At 44.3% G+C, this 19,883-nt stretch overlaps 1 protein-coding gene across 12 annotated transcripts; it reads right to left on the bottom strand.

The window, feature by feature from the left end:
• Positions 1–1,029: 1,029 nt before the first annotated feature.
• On the bottom strand, positions 1,030–19,468 carry zmynd8 (zinc finger, MYND-type containing 8). Of its 12 annotated transcripts, XM_056437567.1 has the most exons (25): positions 18,598–19,465; positions 17,113–17,432; positions 14,633–14,967; positions 14,252–14,403; positions 14,010–14,155; positions 12,403–12,470; positions 12,096–12,247; positions 10,164–10,385; positions 8,934–9,047; positions 8,439–8,504; positions 8,131–8,223; positions 7,941–8,028; positions 7,644–7,699; positions 7,464–7,541; positions 7,239–7,354; positions 6,637–7,151; positions 6,424–6,558; positions 5,922–6,077; positions 5,264–5,788; positions 4,569–5,114; positions 3,984–4,180; positions 3,684–3,764; positions 3,505–3,583; positions 3,165–3,404; positions 1,030–1,758 (listed from the first exon to the last, which is right to left on the bottom strand). In XM_056437567.1, exons 6-25 carry the CDS (start codon positions 12,425–12,427, stop codon positions 1,580–1,582), a joined length of 3,663 nt encoding a protein of 1,220 aa, XP_056293542.1. In that variant the 5' UTR covers positions 12,428–12,470; positions 14,010–14,155; positions 14,252–14,403; positions 14,633–14,967; positions 17,113–17,432; positions 18,598–19,465; the 3' UTR covers positions 1,030–1,579. The 12 variants fall into 12 exon arrangements, with proteins under 12 accessions (XP_056293542.1, XP_056293540.1, XP_056293541.1 ...); XM_056437565.1 differs by lacking the exons at positions 14,010–14,155; positions 14,252–14,403; positions 14,633–14,967 and having other exon boundaries at positions 18,598–19,468; XM_056437566.1 differs by lacking the exons at positions 14,010–14,155; positions 14,252–14,403; positions 14,633–14,967 and having other exon boundaries at positions 6,649–7,151; positions 18,598–19,464.
• Positions 19,469–19,883: the final 415 nt, after the last annotated feature.

Raw genomic sequence — 19,883 nt, 5'->3', positions numbered from 1 at the left:
TACCTCCTGTTACCTTCAAATATAATAACATCTTTTACCCGTGAGGTCAATTTGACCCCAGCAATTTAAACCTCCAGAAAATGATTATAAGTGTTATGCCCTTTTAATAAAACAACTTGTTTCTCTGTCATCAAAGCATATGACACGGGAGAAAACATGGAGTAGGTTTAGAGACATGGTGGCTGGAAATAACTGCCCTCATGCACACGCCTCCCCTCTAAATGAGTCATCTCACGTGTAACCTTTTCGATTGACGGTGTTATGAAGAGCTCAAATGCTGATTTTTATGTCTTGGACATGGCTCACAGCGTCTCTGGTGGGGCCTGGAACCATTTGCATGACATTAGCAGCACAAAGTCGACCTTGTTGTTCAAGTGGGGAGACGGACCATAATAACTTTTGAAAGGTAGTGTGAAGAGATGCGACAACATCTCATTGACAGAAAGCCTTTCCTTAGAAGTCATGTTCAGTTGAGACAGAGAGCAGAAAGAGAGAGCACACAGAGCACCAATATACATGGTTTAGAAGGCTGCAAACTTTCCTGTTGGCTCCACCCCTTTGTTGTGTGAACTATCAATATCTTCATGGGAACCATACATTTCCCCTCCCCCGTGCCGTGTGAACTATCAGTGGTTCTCACAGCTACGGTTATGTTTGGTTAGGGCCCTAAAGCTTTTTTAAGATTATAAAATTGCCCGTTATAGTGACCTCAATATCATCCAAAACAACCAAAACAAATGTGTGTAAAATGTTGATGTGTCTTACAATATGTTTTATACAGCTAAAACAGCCTGGGGTCAAATTCACCTCAAAGAACAGCAACAGGACATTGGAAATCTCTCATCATGTTAAATGTATGTTTACCCAGTCGTCCCCATTAAATTAGGAAAAGTCAGGAAATATGAAGCAAGTCAATCATATATTTAGAGATGTTAAACATTGAATGGGGTCAAATTAACCCCAAAGGTTTGAGGGTTAATGCCGACTGCTCGATAACTAATTAGACCACAATGTAACAATAGAAACAGCTTGTTTAAAATGTTTGTATTTGTTATTTTCTTTGCAGTATACAGCAGGCAACATTAGAATAACAAATAAATTAACATAGAATACAAAATAAGGAATTTACAGACATTTCTGTCAACCGTCTAATCTAAATCTGGGTGGTCCATTAGCATGGGTTCCATGTTTGCAGTCTTAAACTGTTTAACTGTTGTCCTTTACACTAGATGTATGTTTTGAGACACTCAGGCATGCTTTTTAAGATACTGACAGCTCTCTATAGACTGCAAAGCAGCGCTTGAATATGCAGTGTACACTTTTTTAAACTGCCCCCTCTAGTGGTCACTAACTATCTGCCGTCAGTCTCGATTCCACATTTAAAATGTACAGACCACTGGGGGGCAGCGTGTGAGCCCTGAAAGGCAGCAAAAATATATAAATACAAATAATTTAGATTGCTCCCTTCAACAGCTGCTCATCAATCAGAACAATTTACATCGACGCATCCGTATAGTGAAAAAAAAACAAAAAAACCAACCTATACACATTTACATTGTTCAAGTGCGGTTGAACCTGTTCAGGACAAAGTGACGGCAACGTTGTTGGAGCTCTTCTCCGCGTCACAGTCTTTGTTGTCCGCTGGTGCCAAGGCCGCCGGGTCTCTCAGAGAGTTCGGGCCGCTGCCCGGCGGCCCCAGACCTTTGTTTGGGAGCTCCGCCGTCGACTCGGCCTCGGGCTCTTGCTGCGGGGCCGTGGCTAAAGGGAGAAAATACACATCACATCTTTAACTGCCATACATATTATTTATGTCATTATTGAATGGGCTTGTTTGTACAACTTGTTTCTTGAATATTGTTTCTGTTTGTATTTACACTTGATAGGAACTATTTTTTTATGTCCTACGTTGTGCTGAGACGCATTTTAGTTGCGTACCATCTCCTGAAGATGTGCAGCGGTAGAGGTTCTGTACCACGCTAAAATATTTTAAGTTCAAGAAGTTTAAGTGACAACAAAGTTTTGTTTTCTCAAAGATTATTATTTTATAAGTTACGTTCTATGTTTCATGTTCTTTATGTTTCATGTTCTTTATGTTTCATGTTCTTTATGTTTCATGTTCTTTAGGTTTCATGTTCTTTATGTTTCATGTTCTTTAGGTTTCATGTTCTTTAGGTTTCATGTTCTTTATGTTTCATGTTCTTTACGTTTCATGTTCTTTATGTTTCACGTTATTTATGTTTCATGTTATTTATGTTTCATGTTCTTTAGGTTTCATGTTCTTGATGTTTCATGTTCTTTACGTTTCATGTTCTTTAGGTTTCATGTTCTTTACGTTTCATGTTCTTTATGTTTCATGTTCTTTACGTTTCATGTTCTTTAGGTTTCATGTTCTTTATGTTTCATGTTCTTTATGTTTCACGTTATTTATGTTTCATGTTATTTATGTTTCATGTTCTTTAGGTTTCATGTTCTTTATGTTTCATGTTCTTTACGTTTCATGTTCTTTAGGTTTCATGTTCTTTAGGTTTCATGTTCTTTATGTTTCATGTTCTTTACGTTTCATGTTCTTTAGGTTTCATGTTCTTTATGTTTCATGTTCTTTATGTTTCATGTTATTTATGTTTCATGTTCTTTATGTTTCATGTTCTTTATGTTTCACGTTCTTCATGTTTCATGTTCTTCATGTTTCATGTTCTTTATGTTTCACGTTCTTTATGTTTCATGTTCTCTACATTTCACGTTCTTTATGTTTCATGTTCTTTATGTTTCACGTTCTTTATGTTTCATGTTCTTCATGTTTCATGTTCTTTATGTTTCATGTTCTTTATGTTTCACGTTCTTTATGTTTCATGTTCTTTACGTTTCATGTTCTTCATGTTTCATGTTCTTTATATTGAAATGTATTCATACAGTTCGACGGTGGATTGATGACGGTGGTGTTGACTGAGGAGACGAATACATCCACCAGTAACCGAAGAACGAAGGTGAGTTGTATTTCCTGGAGGGAGTGATGACATCTCTGAACATGTCGGTGGGGATTGTGCAGGCGAGAGAAGGACCGGAGACTTCAGAGCGTCACGACCTGCCGTAAGAATTGAAAAAAAAACGAACAACCCCGAACGTGTGTGAATGTCATCATCGGTGCTGCCACCGCGTGCCGTTACCTGACTGAGTGCAGGACTTCATGTGCTCTGGCCAGTGGGCTTGCTGACACGGGTAATCGCAGTAGCTGGTGTTCCAGCAGCAGTAGAAAATGGCCTCTTTCCGGCAGTTGGCGCACCACTGTTTCTTCTTGGTCTCGTCCACCGCTTGCTGCTTCTCCACCTCCATCTGTTTCTTCACCTCGCTCACCAGGCGCTCTCTCTCCTGTTCCAGACTCTGCCTCATCTCCGCCATTGTCAGCTCTACAGTGAAGTGCACAGACACACGCGATCAAACAAACGCGAGTGGAAACCCGTGACACCCCCGCGCGGAAGTGTTTTTGCTGATCGACGAAGTTCTCACCGAGATTGTGCTTCATTTCTGACAGCTCCTGTTGATGCAGCCACTGCAGTTTTTCTATTTCGATTCTCAGTCGTCTGATCTGAATTTTAAATCCATTGTGTTAGGTTCAGTGAAGGGTCCCATGCAAAGCCACGACGATGGTCTGAATAGTATTTCGTCTCTCCAGAGCGAACACTCACCTCTGCTATTGTGTTGCCTGAAGTACTCTTCGAGAGGTCGCTGTAGATTTCAGACATTGTACCTTTGATTGCATCCATTATCTGAAAAAAGTAGAACAGAATAATCAAGAAAAAAGGTATTTTATGGATGTCCGATTCACTAAGGGGAACTACCAACACTTGTTTGGTTTCTTTCGCCCGTCATCTTCGAGTTTTATGTATTTTATGTGAAATATGCAGTTTGAAAGCGATCAAGAACTGGCATCAACTGAACTGTTTTTCATCGATTTAGCACTTCTTAAAACAGACTCTCGTACTAACTTTGGTTGTGTACTTGGCAATGTCCGCAGCTACGTCCGCCGAGGCCGTGGGGATGTACGTGTCGGTCGCCGCGGGCGACGACGTAGCAGCTGTGCCCAGACTTGATGCCGCAACGGTGGCAACAGACGACGGGCTGCTGGATACCAGGGTGATGGTCGACGTGGTCGTGCCGAGTGGAGTGTCCTTTTGTTGAACGGCTGGAGTTAGAAAACCATTTTAATCAGAGACATTATGGAAAAAACTGATTATATGATAAGATTTAATCAGCACTTTGTTGTTGTCGATGGTTTTTATTACTTTAATGGGCTGTACTGTAGCTTGGCATTGTGTGTAGTTTGTGTTCTTCTCACCACATATACTGTTGTAGTGAGTCTCATCCTGGACCGTTTGTTATTGTTTTATGTTTATTATGGTCTGTTAAGGGACTGCCGATGCAAATTAGCTGTGTAGCTACAATCTGGTGCAGTGCATCAAATGGTGATAATTATGTTTTAACTGTATATGGTCCCTTTTAAATAAATAATAATAACAACATATACCGGCCCACACCCTGTGTTGAGTCATACTTGAATACTAGTTCTCTACCTTTAACAGCCTGCCTGGTCTGATAGCGTGTGCTTTGAGACGACTGCTGTGCCGAGGAGGAGGAGGACACTGCCGTCGAGCCGTTGCCGGCGGCCTGTGCCTGGGTCAGAACTTGAGCCTCGCCGTGCGTGGGTGACGACGCCTCCGTCTGGGCGTCGGCCGCCGCCTCCTCCGGCTGCTGGTTCTGTTGCTGCCGCTGCACCTTCTGCAAGTGCCACTTCTGAGACGAGGTCTGAAACTTGGAAGTGGGGCTCCACACGACGGCTCGCTGCACCACCGGCACCGTCTCTCTGGGCAGCAGAGGGCGCTGTTTCTTCAACGCCGGCGTGGCCGGGGCTGAGGAGGAGGAGGAGGAGGAGGAGGAGGAAGAGGGGGGTGTTGCGGTGGCACTGGACGCAGTTGCGAGGCTTATGGTTGCGGGCGAGGGAGTGGTGAAGGAGACCATGGTGACGGGGATGGCCGTGGGGGACTGCGTGGAGACGCTGGAGGGCGTGGAGGGAGCGGTACTGTTTTGAGACGGGAGTGTCAACGGGGGCGGGGCTTTCCCTACAAGGGAAAGCACATTATTTTAACCAGTTCCGTCTGGACAACGGTCTTTCCACGTTTACATAGGCTAAAAATAGACATGCCGTTTTGTGAGTGTTTGATTATTTCTTGGAGGGGGGGGGATCAACACAAAATCGTACAACTCTCACCTTCAGTTTTACCAGCAGAAGACTCTTTAACGGCGGCGTTGACTTTCCTGCTCCTCTTCCTGTCCTTGCCTCCCTGCTCCTCCCCGAGGTCAATGACCAGCTCCCTCTCCGAGTCAGAGTCCTCCGTGGGAACGGCCTGCTTTGCCCCTTCCTTCACCTGACCCTTCTCCCTGAGAACAGGTGTTGCTGGAGGCGCTTTGGTCTTTTCTGGGCTCTCTTTTACAGAATCGGTGCTTATTTGCACTTTAGCTGGAGCATCGGATGCTGTTGCCGTGGCGTTGCCCGCTGTAGTCTTGGATGGCACGTGCGAATCACCTTTACCCTCCTCTTGGCTCGGGGACGGTTGGTCTTTGGCTTTGGTGGCATCCTGCTGGGCCTCATCACTGGGCGCTGCATCCGGACCATCTCTTGTCTTCTGCTCCTCGTCACTGGCATACTCACTGTCGCTGGAGTCAGATTTATCAGAGTCCTCTGTGTCACTGTGTTCCACACCTTTGTACACATCAACGGATACCTCATCTATACCTGCGAAAACAAAGTAAACGGAGAGATATATATCACACCTCTTCACATCATCACATCCCAAGATGTGTTTCTGTAAAACATATTTTTCAGGGCAGGGATTCTGCTGACTATCTACATATTTTATTCTACTCACCCAACTGTGCCTTGCAACTCTCAATGGTTTTGTCCAAATTCAGCTGGAAGCGGCTCTTGATCTGCCTCTTCGGAGAGGTGAGGGCTGGTGGGGCTCCTTGTTTCTGCTGAACCGTCTCACTGAGCTCCTTTAAGTCCATTTCTGCTTTACTCCGATCTGGAAGAACACAACGTAAAGTAGTTCCTAATCAGAATCAGAAAGAATTTGACTTGGCTGGTGTGTACATTAGACAGACAAACAAACCAATCAACAGTCAACATAGTGCAAGAATTTAAATATTAAATGTACAATGGTATAAAATAAAAGTGCACAAACAGATAACAGTGCTACTGTAAGTGTGTGTTAAAGTGTAATGTGAAATTAAATATTAAATATTAAGTATGCAGAGGTGTGCAGGTGTTCATTTTGAGCAGACTCGTGCACAATGGTGACCCGTATCACAGAGAATGGACATTCTTATTACTCTGTCATGCGGATTACATAATTGCCAGAAAGGATGTACCTAGATTGAGGTTCAGTATGCTTCCTGTCGGTGGCGTCTTCTCCTGCTTGGCGGCGCCCGGACCTTGAGAGTGGAATGGTTTGGGGCTGTCTAAGGAGCTGCCTGCAGGACACGGTCGAGGATGGGCAGGTGATGCTGTGAAGAAGATATTCACCGTTAGATTAAGCCCTCTGACATCAGACACGACACACGAGTTGCTACACTAAAGTGCACCTGGTGAAATACCTGTACAGTCCATGGACTCCTCCCCTGTACTGTACAGGCTGTTTGAAGCCTTCGTCTGGGACTTGTCCGCTGTCTCCGTTTCCCCATCCGAACCGGTGTGGGCGGAGGAGTTGGTGCTCATGGGGGAGCGCGGCATATCGCCGAGGGGGAGCCGCCGCGGGCCCGCGGCGCTGCCTCCCACCCCGGGCCCGGACAGCATGGTCCTGGCCAGAGAGATCTTGGGCGACGCCGTCATATCGAAGCTCAGCTTGATCTTCTCCTGCTTCTCGGGTTTGATTGAGGTGGACGACGGGTTGGAGGCATCCAGCAGCATCTGGAAGTTGTTGTCCGGAGTGTACGGTGTCCTGAAGGAGGCGTAGTTAAACACGCCAAACTTCTTCCTCATGTTCTCCACGTAGACCTCCATCTCCTGCATGGCACTGTTGAAGATGCTCTTGGTCTTCTTCACGGAGAACGGAATCTCTTTGGACATGAGGTAGCAGTTGTTTAAAGGCACCCAAGCCCTGCGGGGATGAAGATTCACGTCGTGAAACAAAAGGTGTGACGTGTGCAGAGAGCGAGTGAGCGACTGAAGCACGCGGCGCTGATACCTGTCATGCTGACCGAAGAAGCGAGCGTCCACTTGTCCATCTTTGTCCCGCAGAGCTTTAGCGGGCCAGAATGGAAATCCTTTCAGCTTGGCCCACACGAGAGGATGCGGGTGACTCTGCGGACGTACAGTACGGTTGTATATTAGTGATCTATGCTCAAATAAAATCTGTCAAACAATCGGAGGAAATCATCAACAGGAACTTCAAGTCACTCAACTAGCTTACACAAGGCTCGCAGAACCAGTTGTCCCTCTTTTGGCAAGCGGACAGATAACACTCGGGACAGACTTCAATCTCATTCATCTGCAATCAAAGAAGCAGAAGACACGTGAAATCAAGTTTCAGTTTGTGTGTTTCAAATCAATCGGCATATTAATATCAAACATAAAAGGTATTTCTACCTACCTCATGTTCACAGATCTTTACGATCACTTTAGCCGTCGCCGTGAGTTTGTGATTGCCTGAAAACAAGGACATTAAACTCTTAAAATGCACACTATATATGTTGATAATCCAATATTATTGTTATATATACTGTGTCGTAACAGCATTTTATCAAATAAAAGAATATTGCAATTAAAAACGAACAAAAAAATGAACTGACATCTGAGACGGTGACTGTTCATGACATTGTATGTCATTTTATGACCATTTAATCTGCTATATTATTCATAAAGGTTGTTTCCTCACAATTAAACATACCTCCGTTGTATATAATACAGTTGTGCAAAATCCATTTTGCGTCTGCCAAGAAGGCCTCCGTGCAGCCGTACATTTTCTTTTTAATATTCTGCGGTGCAAAAAGGAAAGATGGTGCCCCGACTGACAAACTTTTAAACATTGTTACATTCGTACTATCGGAGAAAAGGTACTCGACAGCTTGTCGTTTTACCTTCTCGAGTGTGCAAAGGTCCATGGCGTGAAATATGTACTCCGCGTAATCTGGATGCTGTTCCAGAGAGACGGGTTTCTGGAAGGGTTCGGTCTGTGGAATCGAGAAAGAAAGAAGAGAAAGTAGGAAAATGAACTCTCGTGGCCAAAACCCACTGCACATCCTTCCCCCTCTACACATGCTACCACCACCATGCCACTACGACATAATAAATCTAAAAGCCACTGCAAAAAACCCTAAAAAAAACAGTGGAGAAAGAAAGAAAGAAAATCATGATGGGGTCTTGTTAGTGTTGTATAATTGATTACCCAATTAAAAGTCTTTCTCTGCGTGGAAGCTGCATGGGGGGAGCGAGATGACAAGCGGGGATGATCCTGAAAGAGAGTGAGAGGGGCAGCTGTATCCTCACCACCAGCTAGCATGTTCTTCGTGGTTTTTCGGCCCGCGACAGAACCCATTATAGCACAATGACTATTAGTTATTGTTGTTGTTAGAAAACAATTTGCACATGCGAAAATCAATCAGTTATTATCATGCTGGACCGAGAGGGCAGATCTTCGCGGGTGTAGATCTTAACATCTGGTACGACTGATGGGGAATATGATGGTTGCGTAAGCAATCTAGAAAAATGAAAGTCTGGCCGGAAAAGAGCACATGCCAATGTCTCGGTGACACAGTTAGAAGTAGCAGCAATGGGAATAAACAGTGTAGCCCATCTGTAATTAGAGCGTCTGCCACGACACGATGTAATCAGTTTGGTAGAACGAATACCCGAGAAAGACAAGAGGGACCAGAGTACTTACACCTGGCTGCTTCATCTTCTGGAGTGCAAACTTCAGCAGGTAGGACAGCTGCTCTATCGTGAGCATCATCATGGCTTTGCTCTGAGTCTCGATACACTCTGCAACTGTGATTTTCTGAAAGACATCAAGAGGGAAATAGTTGAAAACGTTGTTCTCGTCCCATAGTTGCACAGAGTGTATGTCGTCTCAATATATTGTTCTTGATGCCCGCTGTAATTAAACTAATATCACTACAGGGTTTTTCCACTCAAGGCTTTAAAATAGGGTTCTTTTGTTGTTGTTTGTCTGTGTCTGACTGATTTAGGTATTTCTATTACTCTGTATGCTTTTATGTTCTGTGTCTCTGACATGGATGTTTTTATTCTGTCCATTTTAACATAACGTTCTCTCTTATTTTATTTTGCTTTGTCTGTTTTTAATGTGTGAGTGTTCTTGTTGCATGTCTTGTTAGTACTCGACAATGTTTAGTACTCAATGTTCTCACCATTAATTCTTTGTGCACCCATGGAAAGTGTCAATATTGTACAAACATTGCATATTTATGCTTGTGTTTTTAGTTTTGTGTTATGACATCTGTCTCTCGGGACTACAAATGAAAAATAGCTAATAACTCTGGCCCATTTACAGAAATGTTTTATTAATGTGCACTGTAAAAAACAAAAACATCCCTACACTCAGCGTTGGAAATACACGAGGGCAAAAATGCTGCTCAGAAATATAATTCTGCCCCTGATATCACTAGGAGGGGCAACAAATGCCCCCACAATTTCCTCTAATAATGATGAGAATGTAATAGCGTTTTGTTTTTGTTCTTTGTTGTGTTTCCTGTCTGTATTGCCTGTACTAGGTGGGTACACACACAACAAATCAATAAAGATCATTTTGAAATATACCAAAAAAAAGGAATTAGTTAGAATTGTTAATAGTTGTTTAAAAAATGTAATAACAATAAATAACCACAAAGAAATAAGAATAACATTTAATATATTTGTCTGATTTATGTTTTCTAAGAAAACACTTTAAATCTGTAGATTACTGCCTAATAGCTTTATTATTGTCATTTCTATGACAATTGCTTCTAAAGTGTAAGCCAACGGTTAATTGTTATTTCACAAGTTTCAAACAGTGCCCCTAATTTCTTTTTAATGCCCCTGGGTCAGCGGGGGCAAAAATTGCACCCTAAAAATGGTGTAAATTGCCGACACTGTCCACATATTCCTGGGTGAGTACCTCACACTCGGGACAGAACCAGTCGCCCTCGGGCTCGGCCGGGAGCTTGAGGCACTTGGCGTGGTACACCCGGGGGCAGAGCTCGCAGCAGAGCACCTGGCCCTCGCGGTGGCACAGCCAGCAGTAGAAGTCGTTCCTGCCGTCCTGCGGTCCGACGTCCACGGGGTCCGAGGCGAGCGCCGGCTGCTTCACGTAGTAAAAGGGTCCGTGTCTCAGTTCCGACTGGAATGCAAAAGAAATAGAAAAGACAGAGGTTGGTGGGGGTAGGTCAAAACCAGTCCAGAGATTAAAAGAACAGGGTTCATACACATTTTTGGATTTCCAGGACTTTAAACCAAATTTCCATGACCACACATTTTGTGAAATCTCGGTTCATACATAAAAGAGTGAGAAAATAAATCCCTTAATGACACAAATGAATGAGAGACAATAGTTTGATTAAAAGAAGAAACATTTATGTCTTTGTAGTTTACGGTGCGTTCACTTGCGCTGCGTGTATTGAGAGCGTATGCCTGCTTATATTTTGAGCGTCTTTCTTTTAAAAGCATATTAATTATTTAAAGCTCCGAGTGAATGAACATAACACATTTCCATGACTTTTCCAAAACCTTTGGGATCAAAAAAAAAATGTGTATGGCATTTCCTGGCTTGGAAATATAAATATATAAAATTCCATGACTTTTCCAGGTTTTCCATGACCGTAGGAACCCTGAAAGAAGCCGAGTGGACATGAACAGCGTCACTAAAAAGAAGTCTCGCGTGTTACACACTAACCAGCGCCCATGTGCAGACGGGTAAACAGTGTGGCCAGCCTTGATTACACTGGCAAAGGGTTCAGATGGTTTCAGTCGCTACCAATCATTTACAAAGGTCGGCTTCACGCGCCAAGTGTAAGATACGAGCAATCATTTACAGACGGTGCATTGGTGAACCGCTTCACACACACAAAGGGAGCACGGCGTTCACTTCCCACTTTCTTAGATTGCAAGTTGAATGCTGTCGACTTCAAAAGAAGAAAAACATTTGTTAAAATGAGAGGATAGCTTTCTGTCAGCAACACGTTCCTCATGCCAGTGAGTGTCCAATGTGATTTAACAGCTACAAAAAAATGTACAACAGTGTGGATTCATATGAGTAGATCAATCTAAACACACCACTGAGACATAACATGCTAGTGCGAGGAAATACTTCAATATTTAGATCTCAACGGGGCAGACGAGGTGGAAATCACAGCGTGACCCACTGATAGTCCGACTTACAACAGAAGGAATAAACAACATGTGCAAAGAGTTTGTCACACGAGAACATTTTACATTTCTCAGACGTCAAACGGCCGCAAACTACCGAGACATCCAACCGATCACTGGGTAGTGAAAGGGAGAAAAATACAAAAAGCCGCTTGTTTGAAACTGATTTGAACAGGATGTGGTATCCCGACGCGTCCAAAACATCTCGCTAAAACAGGACCAGCATTCATCGTAGTTTAAAGTAAAGAAACTAAAGCTCAGCAAACACTTCCAGTGTAAGAAAGTAGAGACAACTTCAAAAGAAATGAATTCTAGGAGACTATGCAATAATGTCCTGCAAAATAAGTCAAAAAAACTTTAAATGCATATCATAAATGCATGATTCAGTTGTAAATCAATGAAAATAAAAATGTGATCAGTCGCAGATCTCTCAGACCTCCAGCAGGTAAAACCCAAACTGTCCACATTGGAGGTAAAAGCTCAATAAGATTCAGTTGATTTTAAAGAACTGGCCCTTTAAGACAACGGTTTAAAAAACGGCATATGTTTAAGGCCTCGAGCTTTACCTCCAGATGCTTGAAAATCGTTAAAAAGTGGTTGTGAATATCGAAAAGCCAATCAATCAATCAATCCCTCTGGTTGGGAGTGATCGGCGCTATGAATCCTCTCGGTCGGTGACCGGTACCTGGTCTTTGCTGCCGCCAACAGCGCCCGGCTTCTTCTTCTTTTTCGTGGGGCAGGGCGACGTGTCGGCCGAGGAGTGACCGTTGGACGAGGGCGAGGGACTCGGCATCTTCCGTTTCTGGCTCATCCGTTCTGTCGGCCCCGTGTCCGAAACTGCACGCGAGAAAAGGTCAAATGAACGACTTTAAGCGAGAGGAAAACACCGGAGACGGTGACTCACGACACATTTCATATAAAAACAAACAGAACCACTTTACACGACCAAACTACGCACAAACAAAACGCCGGAGAGCACTGGATGTTCTTACCCTTGGATCGCGTCGAGATCTCCATTGCTTCTGCCGTAATCTCAGCTTTCTCCTCTTCCTCTGCCACGCTGTCGCAAAACAAAAAAAAGAGAGAGAACGCATCGTCAAAGCGTGAGTCAAACACGACCCGGAGCGGAAGAGTTCTCATATCTACCGCCGGCATTATCATAAAGTTGAGGACGGCGGTTGAAATTGTTCTTGAGAACAACGCGTTCTTTAGAGGTACGCCATCGAAGGCCAGCGGGAAGATCCAGGAATGATCGATGTGATCCGAACATTCATCCAGTTTCCAAGTCGCAAATAATGTGACGTTTCCTCATCCGAGGCCAGATCTGAGCATTTTAATATCACCCGACTCAGCTGACTGTGACGTACAAAATACAACCTTGATGATTGGTGACCTTGACTCGTGTAGAGGACATTATCTTCAAAAGCTTGTTAATGAACAGGCTCATCCAATTCTGAATGCAGTTCCTTCATCGTCCTGCGATGAGGTCGTTCTGTACGAGAAATGGACATTTTGCCGGTTCGATTTTGTCGCTTAGTCGGAAACAGAAGCATCATGAAGCCTCTGTAAACAAAAAATGCTGACTGATTACTGCATCTGACAAAGTGCTATGCTTAGAACGTAGAATTATAGAGACCGTAAATTAAGTTATTACCAGTGCCGGGGCTGCTTAGATTTCCCCCAGGGCATTTATTGTCTGGGATGGGGACATAAGATGTTGAGTGCGTACGGTAGACGAGAGCAAAGAGTTCAACGCTCTCGACTCGGCGGAAGGTTTCAGGATTTCAAGAAACTCGAAAAAACAGCTAATTCCAAAATAAAAGAGCTCGGCTGCACGACAATGACAAATATAAAAGAGTCTCTTAAATGCCGTATGACAGACAAGTGATGTGTTAGAAGTGTCGCCATAGACGGGTATCTGCAATTATCATATTTAAAAATAATAACAATGTAATCAATCCTGTCCCAGGTGGAGTCACAGACTATTTTCAGTGTTCAATTTGCTAAAAACATGAGAACAAAATAATAATTTGACCGATATAATTATTATTCTATTTGTCTATAGATATCGCGATGTTATCTTAACAATGAAATCTTTTGTGTAGTAAATTCCGCATATTGATAACACAGCAAACTTTAAGCTCTGAAGTCCAATCAGACCACAACCCGGTGACGCTTTAAACTCGGTTAAAGCGAAAGACGACAACCTCTGACACAAAAGCACTCGACGTGGAGGGCCACGTCCCGATCATAACCGGCAGCCGCCTTTCTCCCATGACCACGGATCTATAAATAGTTAACAAGACAACGCAGGACAAAAGAATAACCGGCGGCCAAACCCTCTGACATCCAGAGGAAGTGATGAGCATGGAGCAGGGTTAGTTCCCTGCTGTTTTTTGATCAGCTGCACCATATCCATTGATCATGTGACCCATAAAAAAAACAGACAGCATATCAGAGTGGATTGCACAATCGCAGAGCCGAGTCCTTGCCAGCAGCATCCTTGAAAACTGCAGGCTGCAACGTGCTGTGAACCACCTTCTATTCAAAATCAGCCCAACAGGTTTTTTTTCTCAGTATCAATTCAAACGTGATGCACCTTGGTCTGCGGGCTCCCTGTTGTTGTCGTCGACCTTATTCCTATTATTATGATCATTATCGCCGTTTTCTCCTAATGCCGCGGCGGATGCGCCGGCCTTGTCGTTCAGATGGCTTCGATTCTGCCAAATTGTTTGATTTCACTCACTGCCGAAGGGGAAAAAAGCCTCGTTTAAACCTTTTGTGTGAAGAATAGACAGAAATACATTTCAATAATCTCGCCCTCCACCCACCCCCCCATACCTCCTGCTCCTCTGTCACTAAAGGAGGATGAAATATTAGACAGGAGCGCATCTGCACATCTGCAGACGCAGACAGGAGAGCAGTGTGCAGCTTCACTGGCCTCCTCCTCTAACCTGTCTGGACAGCCTCATACAATCTACCCCGGCAACATCCTGTCATGTCCAGGGCAGGAAACACAGCAACAAGAAGACAAAGAGAGAGAGGGAGAGAGAGAGAGAGAGAGAGGCACAAGGACATAAATCAATACTACTCAATCCTGACAACGACATTTCTAAATCAAAGACCACAGAGCAACACAAACGGCCCTTCTGTAACCTACACACAAGCCTCTCCACACCCACTATTGCCACAACACCCAACGTAGGAAATCAACAAGCATACCTTTTTTCTCTCTTTTTCTCCCCCTCCTTACTCACATACAGATTCTTCAGCCTATTCTTTAATCTTGTTTCTTTTTTTTCAATTATTCAGGGCGTAGAGGGGGGGGGGACGAGGGGAAAAAGATGAGTCCAGGTTTCCCAGAAGGCCTTCTTCTCTCCCTGCTGCTCTCTCCTGCAATCGTCAATCTTTAACCTCGGCTGCGGGCTGCCGATTGGCTTGAGCGCCACACGGAGGCGGCTGATTGGGCGCTCGGCTCGGCGTGTGCCACACGGGCTTCTCTTCTCCCCGCTCTCCTCAGCCACAGTGCTGCAATGCAGAGAGGGGACTGCTCCTCACTGTTGCTTCAACAAAAAAAAGAAGAGAGAAAAAAAAGCCAAGTGTGTCACTCTCTCCAAAACCCCGTGCAGACGTATGCCGACCGTGGGCCTTTCATCAGGCGTGTAAGATGCGGATCTTGACAAGAGAGGGAGAGAGAGAGGATCAGATTCCCTCCCTCGCTGTGCTCTCCAGCCAGTGTATGTGTATGGCATCCATTTTGAACACACACACACACTCTCTCTCTCTCTCTCTCTCCCTCTCTCACTCACTCTGACCACTGTGCACACCGCACCTACACACACGGCAGCAGGCGAATCTGCTGTAAAAAAAAAGACCACATGCAGCTTATCATGTGCCCCAGCATGTTGATATGCAGCATGGGCCTAACACTGGACACAAAAGAAAGGACTGGAAATGTCACAGGCCTCCCAGACGAAACCACGGACATCATAACCCCCCCCCCTCCCCCCCCCTCTCTCCATGCAATGCTTCTTTAACGTATAGTGTCTCATAATCAATATCTGCCTGTGCGAGCAACAGTAAGCCGCCAAAAAAACAACTCGAGGGCGTCGCAATATTCTTCTCCTCCATCTTCCCCGCGGAAGCCGAATCTGTTTGACCGAACGTGTGAATTTCACCGACTCGCTGTGGAACTCATGAACGCACACGATGGAAACACCGGGCCAAAAATATCGAGGCCGACTACAGTATCCGAGAAGGTCAACCGGTGGATATTTTTCAAAGACGGACGCCCGACCGAAAAAAGGCCGTGGAGGTCGACGACAATCCCCACACGGTAGTGGAATGAAGGGATTAGACGAATTCCCAAGACCCCTTCACAAAACACTGAGCAGAGGGGGGGGGGGGGGGGGGGTTCTGTTTCAGCCCATGCCGCCTGCTCCTGAACTCTGGTCTGTGTGCCATTATATCCGGGGCCATAGTTCTCCTGCTTATATTCCAGACACAGAGCCTTCATTATCTGACATCCTCCACTAACAATGGCAAAACAAGCGTCACATATTCCACCTGGAAAACATGAAATGTTCAAGAACAAAATAACAATATTGATACAGTGGCAGAAATAGACAGTTGAACTAAATTGAAGAAGAAAAATGTCTGTTTCATGCATACAGAAAACCAATCAATATATATATATATATATATATAAACAGAATTCAATCTAACCTTGTCAACTTCCAACAGGCTGCCAAGCCTCTCTGGATGAGGTGAGGTTTCTCTGCAGAGCCTTTTCAGAGGAAGTCCTTCCCCTCTTCTTTCCTTCTCTCTCACATAAAATACTCAGTGTGCTTGGAGCAGAGGGACAGAAAAGGGGAAGCTCCTCTAAAATGGCTGACACTCGGCAGCAGAGAAACAACACTGGGAGGCAGTGCACACCATTAGGCTCGGGCAATTCCTCCAACCCCGGGATAAATAAGCCCCGCTCCGGCATATTTAGTCCGCGTGTGATTGCTATTTTAGAAAAACCGGTGAGCAGCTTATTTGATTTTTATTCACCCAGTAAAAAAAAAGAAGGAAAAAAGTAATCATGGTCAGGTGAAGTGGGTTCTGGGTGAAGCGTGTACAAACGAGACAAACAGATGAGCCCACTGTCTGTCTTTCATTGCAACGTCGGTCTGGCAAGCGGTTACCGACGGTGCAGTGCCGCCTTGCTTTCATTCCAGTTTGAGGCCTAAATTAAACTTGCTGTGCTGTCAGTTTACCATCTGCTAATTCCTCTGGGGACTCCCCTCTGCACTGCTCCCTGTCTCTCCCATCCTGCCCCGGATCCCTCACCAGGCCTGCCATCTTGACAGCCGAGGCCCAGGAGCAGCCACACACACTCAAATCCTCCCTTTTGATCTTGAGAAAAGAAAGCAGGTTGTAGTTAGTCCCCTACGAACACAAAATGACCTTACACTTGACCTGCTGTCTCTGGCCCACCAGTCAGCAGAGGCAGTGTGTTGGACTGTGCCATGCATGCTATGCTCTCCTTCCCAGCTCCACTCCTCTGCTGTTGGGTGACAAACACTCTCTCCCCCTCCCCCAGTCTGTCAGACAAACCTGTGTTATTACTCAGGCACAGACCACACACACACACACACAGTGGGGCTGGTGCCTTATCAACAGTGTTGTGTGTGTAAAAGAATGAAAATAGGGCTTACCTCTGTGGATGCATGGCTACAAACTCAAGTGTGATATGTCAATGCTTGTTAAAACATGGAGGACAGCCCTGTCAGCCCTCAGCCTGCTCACAGCACAGCCACGGCTCTCCAAGCTGTCCGACTCGCTGCTCCGATAGAAGGCGCGCCGCGAGTGGCCACGCACGCCGACGGAATGCAAGGCAGCTGCCGATTGGCCGGTGCATTTCCTGGTTGCTTGTCTTTTGTTTAGCACGGGCGAGCTAAAAAAAAACAAAAAAACTGCAGTACTCGGAGAGCATGAGGAGCTCGGGCCCGGATGAAAACAGCCAGCCTCTGCGTACCTATCAGCAACCAAGAAGACCGCATACAGCTGTTATTGTTTCAGAACCTTGTCAGCAGATGTGCACACAAAGGAACAGGCCTGTGGCTGTGTTCCTAAGGAGGAATTTACCTCACTAGTTCCCACCCTCAAATTCAAGCAACCATCACAATGAGCAAGATACAAGCTGCTATATAAATAAAAGCAAAAGAGTGAGCGGGCAATAAATGAAATGTATACCTATAAAAGGTTTAACAACGATGCTAACCACGCAGACTAGATTATAGTGTGATTTGCCTGATCTGGTGTGATCGTATGTTACCGAGGTGTTTCCACACAGGCCGCAGTTATCCTGTTAAAGAAACAGTGACTTTCTTATTCAACCAGATCTTTTGACGACTTGGAAGGAAATGTATGGAAATGTATGGAAATGGGCTGCATGTGTTGCAATTTCTTGCCGTGTTCGAGGCTCGTTGTTTTCTTATGTATATCTTTAGACAATGTGGTCGTATATATCAACATTATTACAGATCGGAACTTTGCTTTTGAAAAGTAAATTCACAAAAGTCAAGGAGGAAGTGTTGTGTTGGCAAATGCTCACTACACTCTTGCAATGTTATCTTACTAAATAATTGTATTAAAAAATTCGCTATTTAATAAATCATCTAATTTTGGCAGATTTTACATATATATATATATATACATATATATATTTGTGGGGGTGACTTCAGTTACACACTTAACAAATAGGTTAAAGGTCACACAGAGTGAACCAAAGATTAAAAGGTAAACTAGCAAACAAAATGACATAGCAATAGCAACACTAGTTGAAATCATATATGCACACTGTATGAGTGTTTGAAAGGCATATGTTTTACCTCTTACTTTTGTGTTAGCACTTGTGTTTCTATATTTTATTGTTTGGCACTATTGTTTGTTTAGTTTTTGCTTTTTTTGTGACATGACATGACTTTCCCCTTGAGGATAAATATAGTGTCTATCCAAACAGAAACCTGCAATGTAATAATAATAATATAATAAGCAAATCATCCACAGATCCATTTCATATTTCTTAGATCGATATATAACATTTGTAACAACCTGGTACTTGTTTACAGAAAACGGTCCCTGTCATTGATAGGATAGATGTGCTCGTTGTCAAAACTAAAACGTAATTGATTACTTACAATATGATATGATTGCCTTTTTGTTCCACGTGTTGCTGTTTCTAAGACTGTTGAGAGGCACCTGCCTGCCTGCAGCGCTCAGTCGGCCTCTCCTTCAACAGGAAGAAAGCCAACAGCGTCCTCTTGTGGCAGAACTCCGTAAGTGCTCCGTTAACACACTATCCCGGAGGTTCTCCGCAGTTTCCACGTCAAGAACCACCAGAATAAACAAGTTTACCATCTGATAACACGAGTACCGAACAGATTTAACACACGAGGGGGATGAGATGCACGGGAGTCTACAATGAAGGGTGGATTAAAATGGGGGAAGCCCGGATCGATGGAGCCATCCTGTCCTCACTCACTGGGATTTACAGTTTGAGCTCACCTGTTAAATATTTAAAATCAAATGAAAAGCAAATCCTCACTTAATTGGTGAGGAATGGCCGTGTGTAGTCGGTGCGGGTTGTCAGTAAAGATAATAAACGTATTTATATTTTAAATAACATCTGGCGGTGAGATGGACTTGCTTGGTTTACTGCTAGCTTGTCTCTCTCCGCTGCTAGCTAAATTGTAGCTAAAGTAATACAAAATAATTGTAATAATAATGTGGCTATAAAAAATATATACTCAGAACAAAGTTGCGTTTATTACTCTTCGCTATAATGTTTCTTTACATAATTGAGAAGCTCCTCGCGCTCGCGCTCGCGCCGGTTAACACTGACGTCCCACCACACAGGTAACTCAGGTTAACCGCTACCTGTGTATCGGAAACACTTCGTCCATTGAATGTGTTAACGAGACATTATATGACATTACATGACCACAAGGCTGTCGGGTTGTCTCGCCGCATTTCGCGTCACCTTTGTCCGTCTCCTGGCAGACGACGAGCCGGTGAGCTGGAGAAGAAGAAGAGGAAGAAGAAGAAGGAGAAGAAGCAACGAGCCCCGCAGTCCCCAAGATGAGCGAGTCTTTGGCTTCTGAGCTTCAACAGCTTGAGGTCTTCCTTGAATTCAAGGCCTTGGTTACATGCATACACCCCCAGCTTCTCAGAGGACACATTATTTTCAAATTCAACAGTATTAACATTTCACTTATTTTCACTAAAAGTCATGATATTCGTCAGAGCTGCCGTTGAGGAAGGAATAGCCTACCTGCAGAAAGGTGTTCAGCAGAAACCTTCCTTGACGAGAATATGACCCCCAGCCTGTGTGTCTTGGTTTGGGAGGCAATGAAACACTTTTATGTTGCCATTCATGCGTTTTATAAGAGAAAAATACTAGTTGTTGTTGTTTTTGTTTTTTTAA

The sequence above is a fragment of the Pseudoliparis swirei genome, chromosome 18, assembly GCF_029220125.1.
Source record: "Pseudoliparis swirei isolate HS2019 ecotype Mariana Trench chromosome 18, NWPU_hadal_v1, whole genome shotgun sequence".
In the NCBI taxonomy this organism is placed as follows: Eukaryota; Metazoa; Chordata; class Actinopteri; order Perciformes; family Liparidae; genus Pseudoliparis; species Pseudoliparis swirei.
Note: the sequence above shows the minus strand (reverse complement) of the source record. Positions and strands in the feature narration are given on the sequence as shown.